Genomic DNA, 19,740 nt, shown 5'->3' on the forward strand with positions numbered 1-19,740 from the left:
CTTGCGCTAAGGGTTCTTGCGCACTCCTCATCAGGCGCCTCCTTAGGCGCGCCCCACCTTTTCCTCTCCCCTCTCCCACACCCCAGCGTAGGGGCCTGGTGTGAATGCTCCAGCCGAAGTGAATCTGCACCCGAAGGCTTCCTTCTGGCTCCTGGGCAAGCCGGCCCCAGTGAGGTGAGGAGGAGAAGGAAGAGGTACCTGAGTGGACTCACTTCGGGGCATGGGGGTTGGGGTGGGCGAGGCCTGGTGTCGCGGGGTCTGGGGGGATCATGGGGCTTTAAAACGTCATGGGGATGATAGTTTTTAAAAGTTCATTTTACTTGGTGTATGATAAATACTAACACATTTGAATTACAGATTAATTAAAAATAGAAGAAAAGAAAATCAAAAGGAATTGATTTTTATCCCCCTGCATTTAAATGTCCGGTCCATTCTTAGCAAGTTTTTAGTGGGTATTCGGGGTATGCGTTTTTAAACTTTTAACAGTTTGAAATGGGTTCCTGCAATTTTATAACCTACCTTATTTTCATTTAGAAGTTTACTGTGATTCAGCTTAAAAATTTATTCTCTAACATTTAAAAAACTTAATTTAGATATACGTACAGAGAAATATACAAATACTAAAGCATACAGTTCCATACAACATTTTTAATAGGTCTGTAACATTTCACTCCTTGTATTTCCTTACTGATCGCTTATTATGAGTCACAGGATTAACTTCGGCATTCAGAAAGTCAGTGCTGAGGTGAAGGTACTTACAGAGAAGTTGTGATGCATTAGAATACATTATTTCATTAGGTAGAATGCCTAGAATTACAATTTCTGGGTCAGTACACAAGTATATATAGAAAAAAAACCCTTTTGTGTTAGATGCTCATGTAAGGAAGAGAGTCAAGAATACACAGGTGGTTGTTGAAAACTACATGGTTGCCCAAACTTCCACAGAATGGCCTCATGCCCCGCTAGTGTGAGGGGAATTTCTAGGCAGATAATTCTGGGCATATAAACCTTATGGGTTCTCTCATATGCTGTACACTTTTCCATTCTTCCAGCTCAGCTTTCACACATCTCTGCCTTTTCCCAAGAAAAGCAGGAAATGGCCAAACCCCAGGTAAGTATGCTGTTTCTTCCCCCCCCCCCCCTTTTTTTTTTTTTTTAAACCATGGACGTGATGAGCGACTTAGGAATCTCTGACCTAATAGGAAATTATTTGTAAATAAGCATTAGGATCAGGGAAAATGAGAGACAGCAAGGCCAAGTTAGAATGTAGACATTAGGGTGTGACAGATACTAACATTGACTTAACAGATTTCTCTTTGAGCTTCTGGCAGCCAGAGGGAAACGTAACCAGGAACCTGGTTCACCTTACTCCTCAGGAGAGAGTGCACTGAGTTCTCAGGGAAGTAAAGGTTTCCTGTGTTTGCCTTCCAAGGCATTTCTTTTCTGAGTCTTCATGTGGTTGGTGGAATTGTCTTCAACCACAGCCTAGCGATAAATGCAGTCACTGGTTTCCTACAGATATTTCTTTTTTTTTAATTTTTTAATGTTTATTTTTTATTTATATTAGAGAGAGAGTGCGAGCAGGGGAGGGGCAGAGAGACAGAGACAGAATCTGAAGCAGGCTCCAGGCTCCGAGCTGTCAGCACAGAGCCTGACACAGGGCTCAAACCCATAAGCAGTGAGATCATGACCTGAGCTGAAGTTGGATGCTTAACCGACTGAGCCACCCAGGCGCCCCTCCTGCAGATATTTCTTACAGCATTTCTCACTGAGCTGGAGACATGGTGTCAGAGTATCCTTTGGGAATGAAATATGTCAGGGAACTTGCTTTTCTTGAGATCGTTTTTCTGAAGTAATTTTATCGGTCAGACTTTGGATTCTCATTTAGCCAAGAGACAAAGTCCTACAGGTGCTCACAGCCAACCAATGTTTTTCTTTCACTTAAAAAATTTTAAAAAAATTTTAAATGTTTATTTTTGAGAGAGAGAGAGAAAGAGTGAGTAGTGGAGGGGCAGAGAGAGAAGACACAGAATCTGAAGCAGGCTCCAGGCTCCGAGCTGTCAGCACAGAGTCTGATGCGGGGCTTGAACCCACAAACTGTGATATCATGACCTGAGCCTAAGTCGGAGGAAATTTTTACTCATCATAATTCCCTGGAGATTCAGACAACTTGTCAGTTCTTTCCTTTTTTATTGCTGGGTGGTATTCCATGGTATAGATGTACCGTAGCTTATTTATCCATTCTCCTGTTGAAAATCATTTGGATTATTTCCAGTTTTGGCAATTACGAGTAAAGCCACTTTAATATTCATACACAGGTTTTTGTGTGCACATATGTTTTCATTTCTCTAGAATAAATATTGGATTTCTGGGTCTTATGGTAACTGTATGCTTAACGTTTTAAGAATCTGCCAAATTGTTTTCCAGAATAGTTGAATCATTTTTCATTTTCACCAGCAATGTATAAGAATTCCAGTTGCTTCACATTTTTGCCAGCACTTGGTATTGTCAGTATTTTTTAATGTTTATTTATTTATTTTGAGAGAGCATGAGCGTGAGCAAGGGAGGGGCAGAGAGAGGGAGAGAGAGAATCCCAAGCAGGCTGATCGTGACCTGAGCTGAAATCAAGGGTTGGACACGTAGCCAACTGAGCCATCCAGGCGCCCTGGTATTGTTAGTATTTTTAATTTTAGTCATTCTAGTAGTATAGTTATTGTTTCATCATGCCTTTAATTTGTGTTTCACTAATAGCTGATGATGTTTAAGACCTCTATGTTTCTTTACTTTTTGTATATCCTCTTTGGCGAAGTGTTCAATCAAGTCATCTGCCCATTTTAAAATTGGATTGTTTTCTCGCTCTTGAAATTGGGGAGAGTTATTTATGTATATTGTTTACAAGTCCTTTGTCAGACACAAGTCCTTTGTCAGATACGTTTGTAAATATTTTGTCTATATTTCTTCAAGCCACGTCTTTTCATTTGCTTAGTGTTATTCACAGAGCAAGAATTTTTAATTTTGAAAATGGCCAATATATGAATTATTTCCTTCACGCACGGTTATTTCAACATCACGTTTAAGAATTCTTTGCTGGGTCTGGGGTGCCTGGGTGTCTCATTGGGTTGAGCATCTGACTCTTGATTTTGGCTCAGGTCATGATCTCAGGGTTTGTGGGTTCAAGCCCTGCATTGGGTTCTGCGCTGACAGTGCAGAGCCTGCTTGGGATTCTCTCTCTGCCCCTCCCCTTCTTGCTCTCTCTGTCTGTCTCAAAATAAATAAATAAACATTAAAAAATAATTCTTTGTTGGATCCTAAGTCATGAAGATTTTTTCCTGTTTCTTCTATAAGTTTCATAGTTACTGGTTTTCCATTTAGATCTGTGATCTCTTTTGTGTTAAATTTTATATAAGGTGTAAGGATTAAGTTGAGGGTCATTATTTTGCATATGGAATTCCATTTGTTCTAACCCCATTTGTTGAAAGTATAATTTTTCTCTTTTGAATTGCGTTTGCAGTTTTGTCATAAATAAATGGGCTGTGTTTGTGGATCTGTTTCTGGACTCTGTTCTGTTGATTTATAGATCTAACCCTCTGCCAGTACCACACTTTTTTAAAGTTTTTATTCAAATTCCAGTTAGTTAACATACAGTGTAATGTTAGTTTCATGTATACAATATAGTATTTCAACACTTCTATACAACACCCTGTGCTCATCCCAACCAGTACCCTCCTTAATCTCCATCACCTGTTTAACCCGTCCCTCCACCCACCTCCCATCTGGTAACCATCAGTTTGTTCTCAATAGTTCAGAGTCTGTTTCTTGACTTGACTCTCTCTTTTTCCCCTTTGCTTGTTTGTTTTGTGTTTTAAATTCCACATAAGTGAAATCATATGGTATTTGTCTTTCTCTGACTTACTTCACTTAGCATAATACTCTAGCTCCATCCATGTCGTTGCAAATGGCAAGATTTCATTCTTTTAAATGGCTGGGTAAAATTCCATTGTATATGTATACACCACATTTTCTTTTTTTTTTTTTTTTTAAGTATTTATTTATTTATTTATTTGTTTGTTTATTTATTTATTTATTTTTTATGAAGTTTATTGTCAAATTGGTTTCCATATAACACCCAGTGCTCATCCCAAAAGGTGCCCTCCTCAATACCCATCACCCACCCTGCCCTCCCTCCCACCCCCCATCAACCCTCAGTTTGTTCTCAGTTTTTAACAGTCTCTTATGCTTTGGCTCTCTCCCACTCTAACCTCTTTTTTTTTTTTTTTTTTCCTTCCCCTCCCCCATGGGTTTCTGTTAAGTTTCTCAGGATCCTCATAAGAGTGAAACCATATGGTATCTGTCTTTCTCTGTATGGCTTATTTCACTTAGCATCACACTCTCCAGTTCCATCCATGTTGCTACAAAGGGCCATATTTCATTCTTTCTCATTGCCACGTAGTACTCCATTGTATACACCACATTTTCTATTAATCAGTTGATGGACACTTGAGCTGCTTCCATCATTTGGCTTTTGCAGGTAATGCTGCTATAAACATCAGGGTGCATGTTTCCTTTTGAATTAGTATTTTTGTATTCTTTGCGTAAATACCTAATAGTGCGATTGCTGGATCATAGGGTAGTTTTATTTTTAACTTTTGAGGAGCCTCCATAGCTGTTTTCCAAAGTGGCTGCACCTGTTTGCATTCCCACCAATAGTGCAAGAGGGTTCCCCTCTCTCCACTTCCTGGCTAACACCTGTTGTTTCGTGTGTTGTTGATTTTAGCCATAATGGCAGGTGTGAGGTGAAACCTCATTGTAGTTTTGATTTGAGGAGTGATGTTGAGCCTCTTTTCATGTGTCTGCCATCTGGATGTCTTCTTTGGAAAAATGTCGATTCATTTCTTCTGCCCATTTTTAATTGGATTATTTGGTTTTTGGATGTTGAGTTTTATAAGTTCTTTATATGTTTTGGACAATAACCCTTTATTGGATATGTCATTTGCAAATATCTTCTTCCATTCTCTAGGTTGCCTCTTAGTTTTGTTGATTGTTTTCTTTGCTGTGCAGAAGCTTTTTATATTGGTATAGTCCCAGGGGCTTATTTTTGCTTTTGTTCCCTGGGCACAGAGACATATCTAGCAAGAAGTTGCTGTGGCAGATGTCAGAGAAGTTACTGCCTGTGTTCACTTCCAGGATTTATATGGTTTCAGGTCTTATAGTTGGTCTTTTATCCATTTTGAATTTATTTTTGTGTATGGTGTAAGAAAATGGTCCGGTGTCATTCCTCTGCATATTGCTGTCCAGTTTTCCCAACACCATTTGTTGAAGAGGTACTATTTTTCCTATTGGATATTCTTTCCTGCTTTCTCCAGGATTAATTGACCATATAGTTGTGGGTTCTATTCTGTTCTATTGATCTGTGTGTCTCTTTTTGTGCCAGTACCACACAGTTTTGATCACTTTGTAATATAACTTGAAGTCTGGAATTGTGATGCCTCCAGCTTTGCTTTTCTTTTTCAAGGTTGCTTTGGCTGTTTAGGGGCTTTTGTGGTTTCATACAAATGTTAGGATTGTTTGTTCTAGCTCTGTGAAAAATGCCGTTAGTATTTTGATACAGATTGCATTAAACATGTAGATTGTCCTTTGGATAATAGACATTTTAACAATATTTGTTCTTCCAATCTGTGAGTACAGATTGTCTTTCCATTTCTTTGTGTCATCTTTAGTTTATCAGTGTTTTATAGTTTTCAGAGTACAGATATTTTCACCTCTTTGGTTAGGTTTTTATTCCTAAATATCTTATTGTTTTTGGTGCAGTTGTACATGGGACTGATTGCTCAATTTCTGTTCTGCTTCATTATTGGAATATATAAATGCAACAGATTTCTGTATGTTGATTTTATATCCTGCAACTTTACTAAACTTGCTTATCAGTTCCAGCAATTTTTTGGTGGAGTCTTTTGGGTTTTCTATGTATGGTATATTGTCATCTGCAAACAGTGAACATTTTACTTCTTCCTTGCTGATTTGGATGCCTTTTATTTCTTTTTGTTGTCTGATTACTGTGGCTAGGACTTCCAGTACTGTGTTGAATAAAAGTGGTGAGAGTGGACATCCCTGTCTTGTTCCTGACTGTAGAGGAAAAGATCTCAGTCTTTCCCCATTGAGTATGATGTTAGCTTTGGGGTTTTCATATATGGCCTTTATAATGTTGAGGTATGTTCCCTCTAAACCTACTTTCCTGAGAGTTTTCATCATGAATGGATGTTCTATTTTGTCAAATGCTCTTTCTGCATCTATTGAAATGATCATATGGTTCTTAACCTTTCTTTTCTTTTCTTTAAAAAATGTTTAACATTTATTTATTTTTGAGAGACAGAGCATGAGTTGGGGGAGGGGCAGAGAGAGAGGGAGACACAGAATCCAAAGCAGGCTCCAGACTCCAAGCCATCATCACAGAGCCAGACGTGGGGCCCAAACCCACGAACTGCAAGATCATGACCTGAGATGAAGTCAGACACTTAACCAACTGAGCCACCCAGATGCCCCTTAACCTTTCTTTTCTTAATGTGCTGTAACATGTAGATTGATTTGCAAATATTGCAACTCAGGAATAAATTCCACTTGATTGTGGTGAATGATATTTTTCATGTATTTTTAGATTTGGTTTTGTAGTATTTTATTGATAATTTTTGCCTCCATGTTCATCAGGAATGTTGGCCTGTACTCTTTTTTATTTATTTTTATTTTTTATTTCATTTTATTTTTACATTTTTTTCTTTATGTTTATTTATTTTTGAGAGAGAGAGGGAGAATGAGCAGGGGCGGGGGAGAGAGAGGGAGACACAGAATCTGAAGCAGGCTTCAGGCTCTGAGCTGTCAGCACAGAACCCGATGCAAGGCTTGAACTCACAAACTGTGAGATCATGACCTGAGCCGCAGTCAGATGCTTAACCGACTGAACCACCCAGGTGCCCCTGGCCTGTAGTTCTTTTTTAGTGGTGTCTTATCTGGTTTTGGTGTCAGGGTAATGCTGGCTTCATAGGATGAATTTGGAAGTTTCCTTCCTTTTCTGTTTTTTGGAATAGTTTGAGAAGAATAGGTATAAACACTTCTTTAAATGTTTGGTGGAAATAGGGGAGCCTGGGTGGCTCAGTCACTTAAGCATCTTACTCTTGATTTTGGCTCAGGTCATGATCTCATGGTTCATGAGTTCAAGCCCTGTGTGTGGCTGCACACTGATAATGTGGAGCCTGCTTGGGATTCTCTCTCTCCCCCTTGCTCTCTGTCCCTCCGCCACTTGTGCTTTCTCTCACTCACTCTCTCTCCATTTCTCCAAATAAATAAATAAATAAATAAGCTTTAATTAGGCAATTTTTTAAAAAGCCTCTAAATATTTGGTAGAATTAGCCTATGAAGCTGTCTGGCCCTGGACTTTTGTTTGTTGGGAGTTTTTTGATTACTGATTCAGTTTGTTTGCTGGTTATCAGTCTGTTCAAGTTTTCTATTTCTTCCTGTTTTGGTTTTGGTAGCTTATATGTTTGTAGGAATTTATCTGTTTCTTCCAGGATGTCCAGTTAGTTGGCATATAGTTTTTCATAGTACTCTCTTATAATTACTTGTATTTCTGTGATGTTGGTTGTTCTGTGTTGTCTCTCATTTGTGATTTTATTTATTTGTGTCCTTTCTGTTTTCTTTTTGATAAGTCTGGCTAGAGGTTTATCAATTTTATTAATTTTTTTCAAAGAAATAGTTCCTGGTTTCAGTGATTTGTTCTGTTTTTTTTAAATTTAATTATTTATTTTTTAAAATTTATATCCAAATTAGTTAGCATATACTACAACACTGATTTCAGCTGTAGATTCCTTAGTTCCCCTTTACCCATTTAGCCCATCCTCCCTCACACAACCCCTCCAGTAACCCTCAGTTTGTTCATATTTATGAGTCTCTTCTGTTTTGTCCCCCTCCCTGTTTTTATATTATTTTTGTTACCCTTCCCTTGTGTTCATCTGTTTTGTCTCTTAAAGTCCTCATATGAGTGAAGTCATATGATTTTTATCTTTCTCTGACTAATTTCACTCAGCATAATACCCTTCAGTTCCATCCACGTAGTTGCAAATGGCAAGATTTCATTCTTTTTGATTGCCGAGTGATACTCCATTGTATATATATACACCACATCTTCTTTATCCATTCATCCATCAGTGGACATTTGGGCTCTTTCCATACTTTGGCTATTGTTGATAGTGCTGCTATAAACATTGGGGTGCATGTGCCCCTTCAAAACAGCATACCTGTATCCCTTGGATAAATTTTTTTTAATGTTTATTTATTTTTGAAGGAGAGAGAGACAGTGTGAGCAGGGGAGGGGCAGAGAGAGGGAGACACAGCATCTGAAGCTCTAGGCTTTGAGCTGTTAGCACAGAGACCAACTCAGGGCTTGAACTCACAAACTGAGATCACGACCTGAGCCAATGTTGGATGCTTAACTGACTGAGTTGCCCAGGTTCCCCTGTTCTATTATTTTTTAAGTTTCTGTATCATTTATTTCTGTTCTAATCTCTATTATTTCCTTCCCTCTGCTGGTGATAGGCTTCATTTGTTCTTTTTCTAGCTCCTTTATGTGTAAGGGTAGGTTGTTTATTTGAGAGTTTTCTTGCTTCTTGAGGTAGGCCTGTATTTCTGCATACTTTCTTCTTAGGACAGCTTTTGCTGCATCCCAAAGGCTTTGGAGAAGTGTGTTTTAATTTTCATTTGTTTTATGTATTTTTTAATTTTTTCTTTGATTTTCTTGTTGACCCATTCGTTGTTTGGTAGCATATTGTTTAACCTCCATATATTTATGGTCTTTCCAGATTTTTTCTAGTGGTTAACTTCAAGTTTCATGGTGTTGTGGTTCAGAGAACCACATAGTATGAATGGTATGATTTCAGTCTTTTTGTATTTGTTGAGGTCTGTGTTGTGACCTAATATGTGATCTATTCTGGAGAATGTCCCATGTGCCCTTGAAAGTAATGTGTATTCTGCTGTTTTAGAATAGTATGTTCTGAGTATATCCATTAAGTCCATCTGGTCCAGTGTGTCATTCAAAGCCATTGTTTCCTTATTTATTTTCCATTTAGATGATCTGTCCCTTGATGTAAGTGGGATGGTAAAGTTCCCTACTATTTTGTATTATTATCAATTAATTCCTGTAAGCAGTTGGTTAAGCATCCAACTTTGGCTCAGGTCATGATCTCGCGGTTCATGAGTTTGAGCCCCATGTTGGGCTTTGTGCTGACAGCTCAGAGCCTGGAGCCTGCTTCAGATTCTGTGTCTCCCTCTCCCTCTGTTCCTCCCCTGCTTGCACTCTGTCTTTCTGTCTCTCAAAAATAAGATTAAAAAAATAAATAAAATGAGTCTCTTGTATTGGGTGCCTGGATGGCTCAGTGGGTAGAGCATGTGACTCTTGATCTTGGGGTTGTGAGTTAAAGCCCCACATTGGATGTAGAGATTACTGAGAAAATAAAATCTTCAAAAAGTGAAAAATAAAATGAGTCTCTTGTAGGCAACATATAGGTGGTCTTGTTTTTTAATCCATTCTGACACCCTATTTTTGTGATTGGAGTTTTTAGTCCATTTACATTCAGAGCAATTATTAATAGATATGTATTTGTTGCCATTTTATTTCTTGTTTTGTCATCATTTCTGGAGATTTTCTCTGTTCCTTTCTGGTCTTTGTCACTTTTGGCCTTTCCATTCCACTCAAAGTGTCTCCTTTAGTATTTCTTGCAGGGCATGTTTACTGGTCACAAAGTCTTTAATATTTGTTTGTCTGGAAAACTCTTTATCTCTCCTTCTGTTCTGAATGATAGCTTTGCTGGATAGAGTATATTCTTGGCTGCAGATCTTTCCCATTCAGCACTGTGAATATATCATGCCACTCCCTTCTGGTCCATTTACATTCAGAGTAATTATTGGTAGATACGTATTTTATTTGTATTGCTTGTTTTGTGGTTGTTTCTGGAGATTTTCTCTGGTCCTTTCTTGTCTTTCTCTCATGTTTTGCTAATTTTCTTTAATAATTTTTTTTTAATGTTTATTTATTTTGAAGGAGAGAGAGACAGAGTGTGAGGAGGGGAGGGGCAGAGAGAGAGATAGAGAATCTGAAGTGGGCTCCAGGCTCTGAGCTGTCAGCACAGAGCCCAAAGCAGGGCTCGAACTCATGAGCCGTGAGATCCTGACCTGAGCTGAAGTTGGATGCTTAACCAACTGAGGCACCCAGCCCCCCCATTTTGCTCATTGTCTTTTAGTGATATATTTGGATTTCTTTTTATTCTTTTCATGGTTATTAGTGGTTTTTGATAGATGGTCACCATTAGGTTTGTGTATAACATCTTCTGCAAATAGCAATGTATATTGATGGTCATTCCAGTTTGAACCCATTCTTTTCTCCTCCCCACATTTTAGGTATGTTATATTTTATATCCTTTTTTTGTCTGAGTTCCTTCACTGATTTTTACAGAAATGATCTGATTTTGCAGAAATATGCAGAAATATTTTTTACTGCTTTTGTATTTCCTGCCTTTATACTGTCACTTTTGAATTTTTTTGTTTATTTAATTTTGTTAATGTTTATTTTTGAGAGAGAGTCCAAGCGTGAGTGGGCAAGGGGCAAAGAGAGAGGAAGACACAGAATCTGAAGCAGGCTCCGGGCTCTGAGCCGTCAGCACAGAGCCAGATGTGGCGCTCAAACTCATGAACAGTGAGATCATGACCTGAGCCGAAGTTGGACACTTAACTGACTGAGCCACCCAGGCACCCCTTTTAAGTTTTTTTTTTTTAATTTATTTTGAGAGAAAGTGAGCGCATGCACCAGGAAGGGGGAGGCAGAGAGGGAGAGAGAGAAACTAAAGCAGGCTCTGTGCTGTCAGCGCAGAGCCTGACGTGGGGCTCAATCTCAGGAACTGCAAGATCATGCATGACCTGAGCTGAAATCAAGAGTCGGACGATTGGGGCGCCTGGGTGGCTCAGTCAGTTAAGCGGCCAACTTCGGCTCAGGTCATGATCTCATGGTTCGTGAGTTTGAGCCCCATGTCAGGTTCTGTGCTGACAGCTCAGAGCCTGGAGCCTCCTTTGGATTCTGTGTCTCCCTCTGTCTCTGCCCCTCCCCCGCTCACGCTTTGTCTTTCTAAAACATAAATAAAAACATTAAAAAGTCGAATGATTAACTGAGCCACCAAGGCACCCCTGTACTGTCACTTTTGTCTCTCCTTTCCACTCAAAGACTCCCCCTTAATATTTCTTGCAGGGCTGGTTTAGTGGTCACATGCTCCTTTAGTTTTTGTTTGTTCAGGAAATTATTTTTCTCTCTATTCTGAAGGATAGCCTTGCTGGATAGAGTATTCTTGGCAACAGATTTTTCCATTCAGCAATTTGAATATATTATGCCACTCCCTCCTGGCTTGCCAAGTTTCTGTTGATAAATCTGCAGGTAGCCTTATGGGTCTTCCCTTATAAGTTAAGGACTATTTTTTTATGATTTTATTTCTTGACTAATCTCTACACCCAACCTGGGGCTCAAACCCACAACCCCAAGATCAAGAGTCACATGCTGTACTGACTGAGCCAGCCAGGCACCCCTTAAGACTTTGTCTTGCCGCTTTTAAGATTTTTTCTTCATCACTATATTTTGCACATTTAATCACAATATGTCTTGCTGTTGGCCCACCTTTGTTGATTTTGATCGGAGATCTCTGTTCCTTGTGGATCTGGATGTCTGTTTCCTTCCCCAGGTTAGGGAAGTTTTCGGCTCTTATTTCTTCAAATAAGTTTTCTGCCCCCTTTTCTCTTTCTTCCTCTTCTGGGACTCCTATAATACGAATGTTATGTTTGATGGAGTCACCGAGATCCCTAAGTCTATTTCTCGTGTTGCATAATTCTTCTCTTTCTTTTCTTCAGCTCTATTATTTTCCATTAGTTTGTCCTCTCGGTCACTAATTTGTTTTTCTGTTTCTTCTAACCTGCTGTTCATTGCACCAGGTGTGTTTCTGATCTCATTTATTGCATTCTTCATCTCTGATTGATTTGTTTTTCACTCTTTTATCTCTTTGGTAAGCATCTCACTGATGTCTTCTATTTTTTTCTCAAGCCCAGTGAGTATCCATATGATTGTTCTTTTTTTTTTTTTTTTAACGTTTATTTATTTTTGAGACAGAGAGAGACAGAGCATGAACAGGAGAGGGGCAAAGAGAGAGGGAGACACAGAATCTGAAACAGGCTCCAGGCTCTGAGCTGTCAGCACAGAGCCTGACGCAGGGCTCAAACTCACAGACCGTGAGATCATGACCTGAGCTGAAGTCAGACGCCTAACCAACCAAGCCACCCAGGCACCCCCATCTGATTGTTCTTTAAATTATCCATCAGGCATGTTACTTATATCTGTTTTGCTTAAATCTCTGGCCATGGCCTTACCTTGTTTATTCCTAGGTATTTTGTTCCTTTTGATGCACTTGTAAATCTGGTTTTCTTAATATGGCTTTCTGATAGTTTGTTTTTAGTGTATAGAAACACAACAGATTTCTGATTATTAATTTTGTGTCCTACAACTTTACTGAATTTATTTGAGTAGTTATTTGGTGGTGTCTTTAGGGTTTTTAATGTAATAGCATGTCATTTGCAAATAGTGACAGTTTTACTTCTTCCTATTTAGATGCCTTTTATTTCTTTTTTTTTCTGTGTTGATTACTGTGGCTAGGCCTTCCAGTATTCTTTTGAATAAAAGTGGTGAGTAGACATCCTTGGGTTGTTTCTGATCTTAGAGTAAAGGCTTTCAGCTTTTCACTGTTGAGTATGAAATTAGGTGTGGGCTTGTCATATATAGCCTTTATTGTGTTGAGATACCTTCTCTGCATATCCACTTTGTTGGGGGTTTTTATCATAAATGGATGTTGAAATTTGTCACATGCTTTTTTTGGTGTATCTCATTGATTTTTGGATGTTGAACCATTCTTGTATGCCTGGAATGAATCCCACTTGGTCATGGGATGTGATCCTTTACATGTTATTATTGACATTGAATTCGGTTTGCTAATATTTAGTTGAGGACTTTTGCATCTATGTTCAGCAGGGATATTGGCCTGTAATTTTTTTGTAGTGTCTTTGGTTTTGGTATCAGGGTAATGCTGGCCTTGTAAAGTGAGTTTGAAAATGTTCCTTCCTCTTCAAGAGTTGGAATAATTTGAGGAAGCCAACTTGACCTGGACTTTTGTTTATTGGGAGTTTTTGATTACTGATTCAATTTCATTGTTAATAATTGGTCTACTGAGATTTTCTATTTCTTCATGATTTAGTCTTAGAAGATTATATGTTTCTAGGAATTTGTCCATTTTTTCTAGGTTGTCTAATTGGTAGTATATAACTTTATTGTGTTCTCTTTTCCTTTGTATTTCTGTGGTATCAGTTTTAATTTCTCATTTGTTTCTGATTTTATTATTTGGGCTCTCTTTTCTTGAGTCTGGCTAAAAGTTTGTTCATTTTGTTTACCTTTTCAAAGAACCATCTCTTACTTTCATTCATCCTTCTATTTTTTTTTTTTTAGTGTCTATTTCATTTATTTCCATTCTGATCTTTATTCTTTCCTTTCTAATACTAACTTTGGGCTTTGTTCTTTCTTTATTTCCTTAAGTGTTAAGACAGATTGTTTATTTGATGTTTTTCTTGTTTCCTGTGGTAGACCTGTATTGCTATGAACTTCTCTCAGAACTGCTTTTGCTGTGTCCCAAAGATTTTGGAACATTGTGTTTCCATTTTCATTTGTCTCATGTTATCTTTTGATTTCTTTTTGATTCATTCATTGGTTAATAGCATGTTGTTTAGTCTCCATGTTTGTGTTTTTCCAGTTGTTTCTTGTAATTGATTTTTAGTTTCATACAGTTGTGGAAAAGATGCTTGATATGATTTCAGTCTTGTTAAATTTATTGACTTGTTTTGTGATCTAACACGTAGTCCATCCTGGAGAATGTTCCCTGTGCACTCAAGAAAAATGTGTATTCTCCTGTTTTTTTAATGTTTATTTATTTTTGAGAGAGAGACAGAAAGAGAGAGAGAGAGAAAGAGAATGAACACAGGATGGATCCGAAGCAGGCTTGAGTCTCTGAACTGTCAGCACAGAGCCTGACGTGGGGCTTGAAACCACGAACTGTGAGATCATGACCTGAGCTGAAGTAGGATGCATAACCGACTGAGCCACCCAGGCGTCCCATCTCCTGTTTTTGGATGGGGTGTTCTGTATATATCTATTAGGTCCCTCTGGTCTAGTGTGTTGTTTAAGGCCAATGTTTTCTTTTTGATTTTTTTGTCTGGATGATCTATCCATTGATTTAAGTGAGGCGTTAAAATCCCCTACTATTATTGTATTGCTGTCTATTTATCTCTTTATTGCTGTTAATATTTGCTTTATATATTTAGGTGCTCCTATATTCAGTTCATACATATTTACAAATGTCATATCATCTTGTTAGATCAACCCCTTTATCATTATGTAGTACCCTTCTTTGTCTTTTGTTATGGTCTTTGTTTTAAAGTCTAATTTTTCTGATACAAGTATTCCTATCCCAGCTCTCTTTTCATTTCCACTTACATGATATATCCTTTTCTATCCCTTTACTTTCTTTTTTTTTAATTTTAATGTTTATTTTTGAGAGAGAGAGCAAGTGAGCACGAACAGGGTAGGGGCAGAGAGAGAGGGGGATACATAGAATCTGAAGCAGGCTCCAGGCTCTGAGTTGTCAGTATGGAGCCTCACACGGGGCTTGAATTCATGAACTGCGAGATCATGACTTGGGCCGAAGTTGGAAGCTTAACCAACTGAGCCACCCAGGTGCCCCTCTACTTTTAGTCTGTGTGTGTCCTTAGGTTTGAAGTGAGTCTCTTGTGCGTAGCCTATAAAAGGGCTTTTTTCCCATCTGTCCACCCTTTGTTTTTTGATTGGAGCGTTTAGTCCATTTACATTTAATTATTGATAGATATGTACTTATTGCCATTTTGTTAATTGTTTTCTGGCTGTTGTAGTTCCCCTCTGTTTCTTCTTCTCTTTCTTCCCATCTGGTTTGTCTTCTATAGTGTTATGTTTAGATTCCTTTCTATGTATTTCTGTAATTTTTTTCTTTGTGGTTACTGTTCGGTTCACATATAACATGTATGTAACTCATTTTTGAATTGACAGTATATTAATTTTGAACACATTCCAAAGCTTTAAATTTTTACTCCCCCCTCCTACATTTTGGATTTTTGATGATACAGTTTACTTTTTATTTTATGTATCCCTTAACTGTTTTATTTTCAATTAATTTTACTACTTCTGTCTTTTACCCTTCATACTTGCTTTATAAGTGGTTGATCTACTATCTTTAATTTTTACCTACCTTTTCTATTTTCACTTTCGTATGTATTTTAAAATTAATTAGTGCCTTTTCTTCTTAGCTTAGAGAAGTCCCTTTAACATTTCTTGTAAGGCCAGTTTAGTGGTGATGAACTGTTAGATTTTGCTTATCTGGAAAACTCTTAATCTCTCCTTCAATTCTGAATGATAACCTTGATGGGTAGAGAATTCCTGGTTGGCACTTTTCCCCCTTTTAGTACTTTAAATATGTCACCCCACTCCTTTTTGGTTTGCAAAGTTTCTGCTGAAAAGTCTAAAAACCTTATGGGGTCTCCTCTGTACATAGTATTGTTGCTTTTCTCTTACTGCTTTTAAGATTTTCTTGTTATCCTTGGGGTGCCTGGGTGGCTCAGTCGGTTGAGCCTTTGACTCTTGTTTTGGCTTGGGTCATGATCTCATGGTTTGTGGGTTTGAGCCCCACATCGGGCTCTGTGCTGACAGTGTAGAGCCTGCTTGGGATTCTCTCTTTCTCCTTCTCTCTCTGCCCCTTCCTGGCTCGTGCACATGCATGCACTCTCTCTCTCTCTCTCTCTCTCTCTCTCTCTAAATAAATAAATAAACCTAAAAAAAATATTTTCTCACTATCCTTAACTTCTACCATTATAATTATAATGTGTCTTGGTGTGTTTTTCTTTGGGTTCATCTTAATTTGAACTCTCTGGGCTTCTTGAACTTGAATGTCTGTATCCTTCCCCGGGTTAGGGAAGTTTTCAGCCACTATATCTTCAAGAAATTTACGATCCTTTTTCTCTTCTCCTTCTGGAACTCTTACAATGCAAATATTATTCTGCTTAATGTTGTGCCTGTGGTCCTTTAAGATATCCTTACTTTTAGTTCTTTTTTTACCTTGCTGCTCTTTCTGACTGTTTTCCATTGCTTTGTCTTATGGTCCTCTGATTTGTGCTTCCATTTCATTCATTCAACTTTTGAACCCCTCTAGTGTATTTTTCAGTTTAGTTATAACTTCTGTTTGGTACTTATATATTTTTTTCTTTTTGTTGAAGTTCTTACTGTGTTCATCCATTCTTCTCCTGAGATCAGTGAGTATCTTTATGACCATCACTTAGAATTCTTTATTGGGTAGGTTGCTAATCTCTATTTCATTAAGGTCTTTTTCTGAGGATTTGCCTTCTTCTTTGGTTTGGAACATATTCCTCTGTCTCCTCGTTTTGCATGTCTCTCTGCGTTTGTCTGTATATATTAGGTAAAACAGCTACCTCCCTCAGCCTTGAAGGAGCAGTCTTGTGTAGGAAATGTTCCATGTGGCCCAGAATTCTCCCTTGGCCACCAGAGTCTGGCACTCTGTGGGTGTCTCTTGTGTGGGCTGCATGTGCATGCTGGCTCTGATAGGGCCGGCCTTAGCTGCTGTGTGGGGAGGTCAGGACTCAGGGCACTTGCCTGGCTTTGTTGTGACTGGACTGCTTCATGGGGGAGAGTGGGATTCAAGCTGTTAGCCCATCCATTGTGGCTTGGTCTCTGCATGGGGAGGACAGGGCTCATGGCACTCACCCTATCCATTCACAGCTTAGCCACTATGTGGGAAGGTGGGGATGGGTCACTGACCTGGCCTGTTTGCATCTTGGCCACTGAGCAGGGAGAATGGGGCTTGGGATGCTTCACCTGTCATTCCTGTGGCTTGGTATCTGCAAAGGTTGCATGGTGCTTGGGGTGCTAGCCCAGCCCTGTTGTGGGTTGGGCACTATGCAGGGTGCGTGGGGTGCTAATCCAGCCCAGTTATGGCATGGGGTGGGCAGAGCATGGCCTCTGGTGCTAGTAAGCACCAAAAATGATGCCTGTTGGTTTCATCACCATCAAATTAGGATGAGATTGCTAAAATGCCATTGTCCAGTGCTTCCATCCCCAGATAAAGTCCTTGTAAGTTCCTGCCTCTGTGACAGCTGCTTTGAGTGGGATCTATATGTTCCCTGTAGTTCTATGATTCTCCTGATCTTAATCCCCATTGGTTTTCAAAACTAGACATGTTGGGGTCTTATTTTTCTGATGCTGGCCCCCAGGGTTGGGGGTTGCTGAAGTGGGGCACAATCCCTTTACTCTTTGAGTAGAGTTCCATATTTTTGGGATCCCTTCTGATTGTGGGGTCACCACGTCTGGGGTGGGTGGGTTCCCAGGCAAGGCTCTGTCATTGCCTCTCCTGCCCTTCTCAGTGTGTCTCCTTGTCTTTTGTTATGGATGTGCTGTTCATCTAGTTCTCAGGTCCTTTTTAGAGGAAAATTATTCCACATATAGCTGGAAGTTTGTTGTGTCCATGGGAGGAGGTGATTTCATGGTCTTCCCACAGGGCCATCTTGAACTCCTCTCTCATTGTGGTTTTATTTTGCAGTTTCCTGCTGTTAAGTATCTTTATATGTACTTATTTGTAATTTGTATATCTGTTTTGGCTTAATATCTTTTGCGTTTTTTTAGTTTTGAGAGTTCTTTATGTATTCTCAATATAACTTTTTTTTTTTTTTTTTGGCCAGAATGTGATTTGTAAATATTTTGTTTCATTCTGTGGCTTTTTCTTCTCTTAACAGTGTCTTTGAATTTTACTGTCCCACCTAAGAAATATTTGGCTACCCTAATGTTAAAAAGGTTTTCTCCTATATTTTCTTCTCGAAATTTTATAGGTTTAGATTTTGCATTAGGTCTGTGATCTATTTTGAGTCTAAGTTTTATATATATTGGAGGTATTTACTGGAGGTTTTTTCTGCGTATTTATATCCAGTTGTTCCAGCACCATTTGTTGAAATGGGAACTCCCATTTTCCATTGAATTGCCTTTGCACTTTTTCTAAAGTTTATTTATTTATTTTTGAGAGAGAGAGAGAACGGGAACTGGGGAGGGGCAGGGAGAGAGGGAGGGAGAGGATCCTAAATAGGCTCTGCACTGTCAGCATGGAATCCAGGGAAGGGCTCAAACCCTCAAACTGTGCGATCATGACCTGAGCCGACATCAGGAGTTGGACACTCAACTGACTGAGCCACCCAGACGCCCCTACCTTTGCACTTTTGTCAGAAATAATGTTTAAGTATAAAGAGATAAAGTACATTTAATTATATGTGAAATGCAGTTTATATGTGAACAACTTGATGCATTATCACAAAGTGAACACACCGTGTAGTCACCCTCCAGGTCAAGATTAGAACATAACGAGGACCTCAATCCACACTCATGCCTTCTCCCAATCAGTACCACCCACAAAGATAATCAGTCACTCCTGATTTTTAGCATCATGGATTGGCCCTGCCTGTTCTCTTACTATTTTTAAATAGAATCATGCAGCATGTACTCTTGTGTCTGGATTCTTTTGTTCATCAGTACATCTGCAAGATTCATCTGTGTTGGATGTGTAGTTGTAGTTCATTTATTTTCATTACCACCCAGGATCCCGTTAAGTGACTGTGCCACAATTTACCCGTTGTGTATTGAGGGACATTTGATTTTTTTCCACAGTTTTCGTTTTAGAAGTAGTGCTTGTGTGAACATCCCTGTACTTGTTTTCTAGAGCATATGTGCATGATTTTCTTTAAGCCGTGTACCTAGAAGTAAATTCTATTGCTGGGTCATAACATATGGAAATTGTTAACTTTAGTAAACAGTGTCAAACTGTTTCCCCAAGCAACTCTGCCAGTTTATATTCCTACTAAGTATGTGAGAGTTCTCATTTCAACACAATCTTACAATATTTTAGTCTGCTTAATTATAACCTTTCTTTTTTAAAAAAAAATTTTTTTAACGTTTATTTATTTTTGAGACAGAGAGAGACAGAGCATGGATGGGGGAGGGTCTAGAGAGAGAGAGGGAGACACAGAATCTGAAACAGGCTCCAGGCTCTGAGCTGTCAGCACAGAGCCCGACGCGGGGCTTGAACTCACAAACCGCGAGATCATGACCTGAGCCGAAGTCGGACGCTTAACTGACTGAGCCACCCAGGTGCCCCTAATTATAACCTTTCTAGTGGGGGCATAGTAGTGTCTCAGCATGGCTTAAAACTTCATTTATGTGGGTGCTAATTGCATTGAGTACATTTAAGTGGTTGCCTGAGTGCTAATGGGGTTGAGTACGTTTTCTTATGTTCATAGGTCATTGAGGTTTTCTTTTTAGTGAAGTACATATTCACATCTCTTCTCTGGTTTTTTGTGTTGTGTGTTTCTTATTGATTTGTAGGACTTTTGTTATGTTCCAGATAAGATCCCTTTATCACTTTTTTTTTTCTTTTTTTTTTTTTTCTTTTTTTTTTTCAACGTTTTTTTTAATTTATTTTTGGGACAGAGAGAGACAGAGCATGAACGGGGGAGGGGCAGAGAGAGAGGGAGACACAGAATCGG

At 38.9% G+C, this 19,740-nt stretch overlaps 1 protein-coding gene across 2 annotated transcripts in view; it reads left to right on the plus strand.

Moving 5' to 3' along the window:
• Positions 1-19,740, plus strand: part of ZNF182 (zinc finger protein 182) — a 30,086-nt gene that overhangs the window by 466 nt on the left and 9,880 nt on the right. For both annotated transcript variants that reach the window (XM_081793197.1, XM_081793196.1), the window contains exons 2-3: positions 87-174; positions 1,053-1,111. In XM_081793197.1, the coding sequence (XP_081649323.1) occupies positions 1,097-1,111 (15 nt within the window). In that variant the 5' untranslated portion in view covers positions 87-174; positions 1,053-1,096. The remainder of the gene's footprint in view (positions 1-86; positions 175-1,052; positions 1,112-19,740) is intronic.

Source organism: Panthera onca, chromosome X, assembly GCF_046562875.1.
Source record: "Panthera onca isolate mPanOnc1 chromosome X, mPanOnc1 haplotype 2, whole genome shotgun sequence".
Taxonomy (NCBI): Eukaryota; Metazoa; Chordata; class Mammalia; order Carnivora; family Felidae; genus Panthera; species Panthera onca.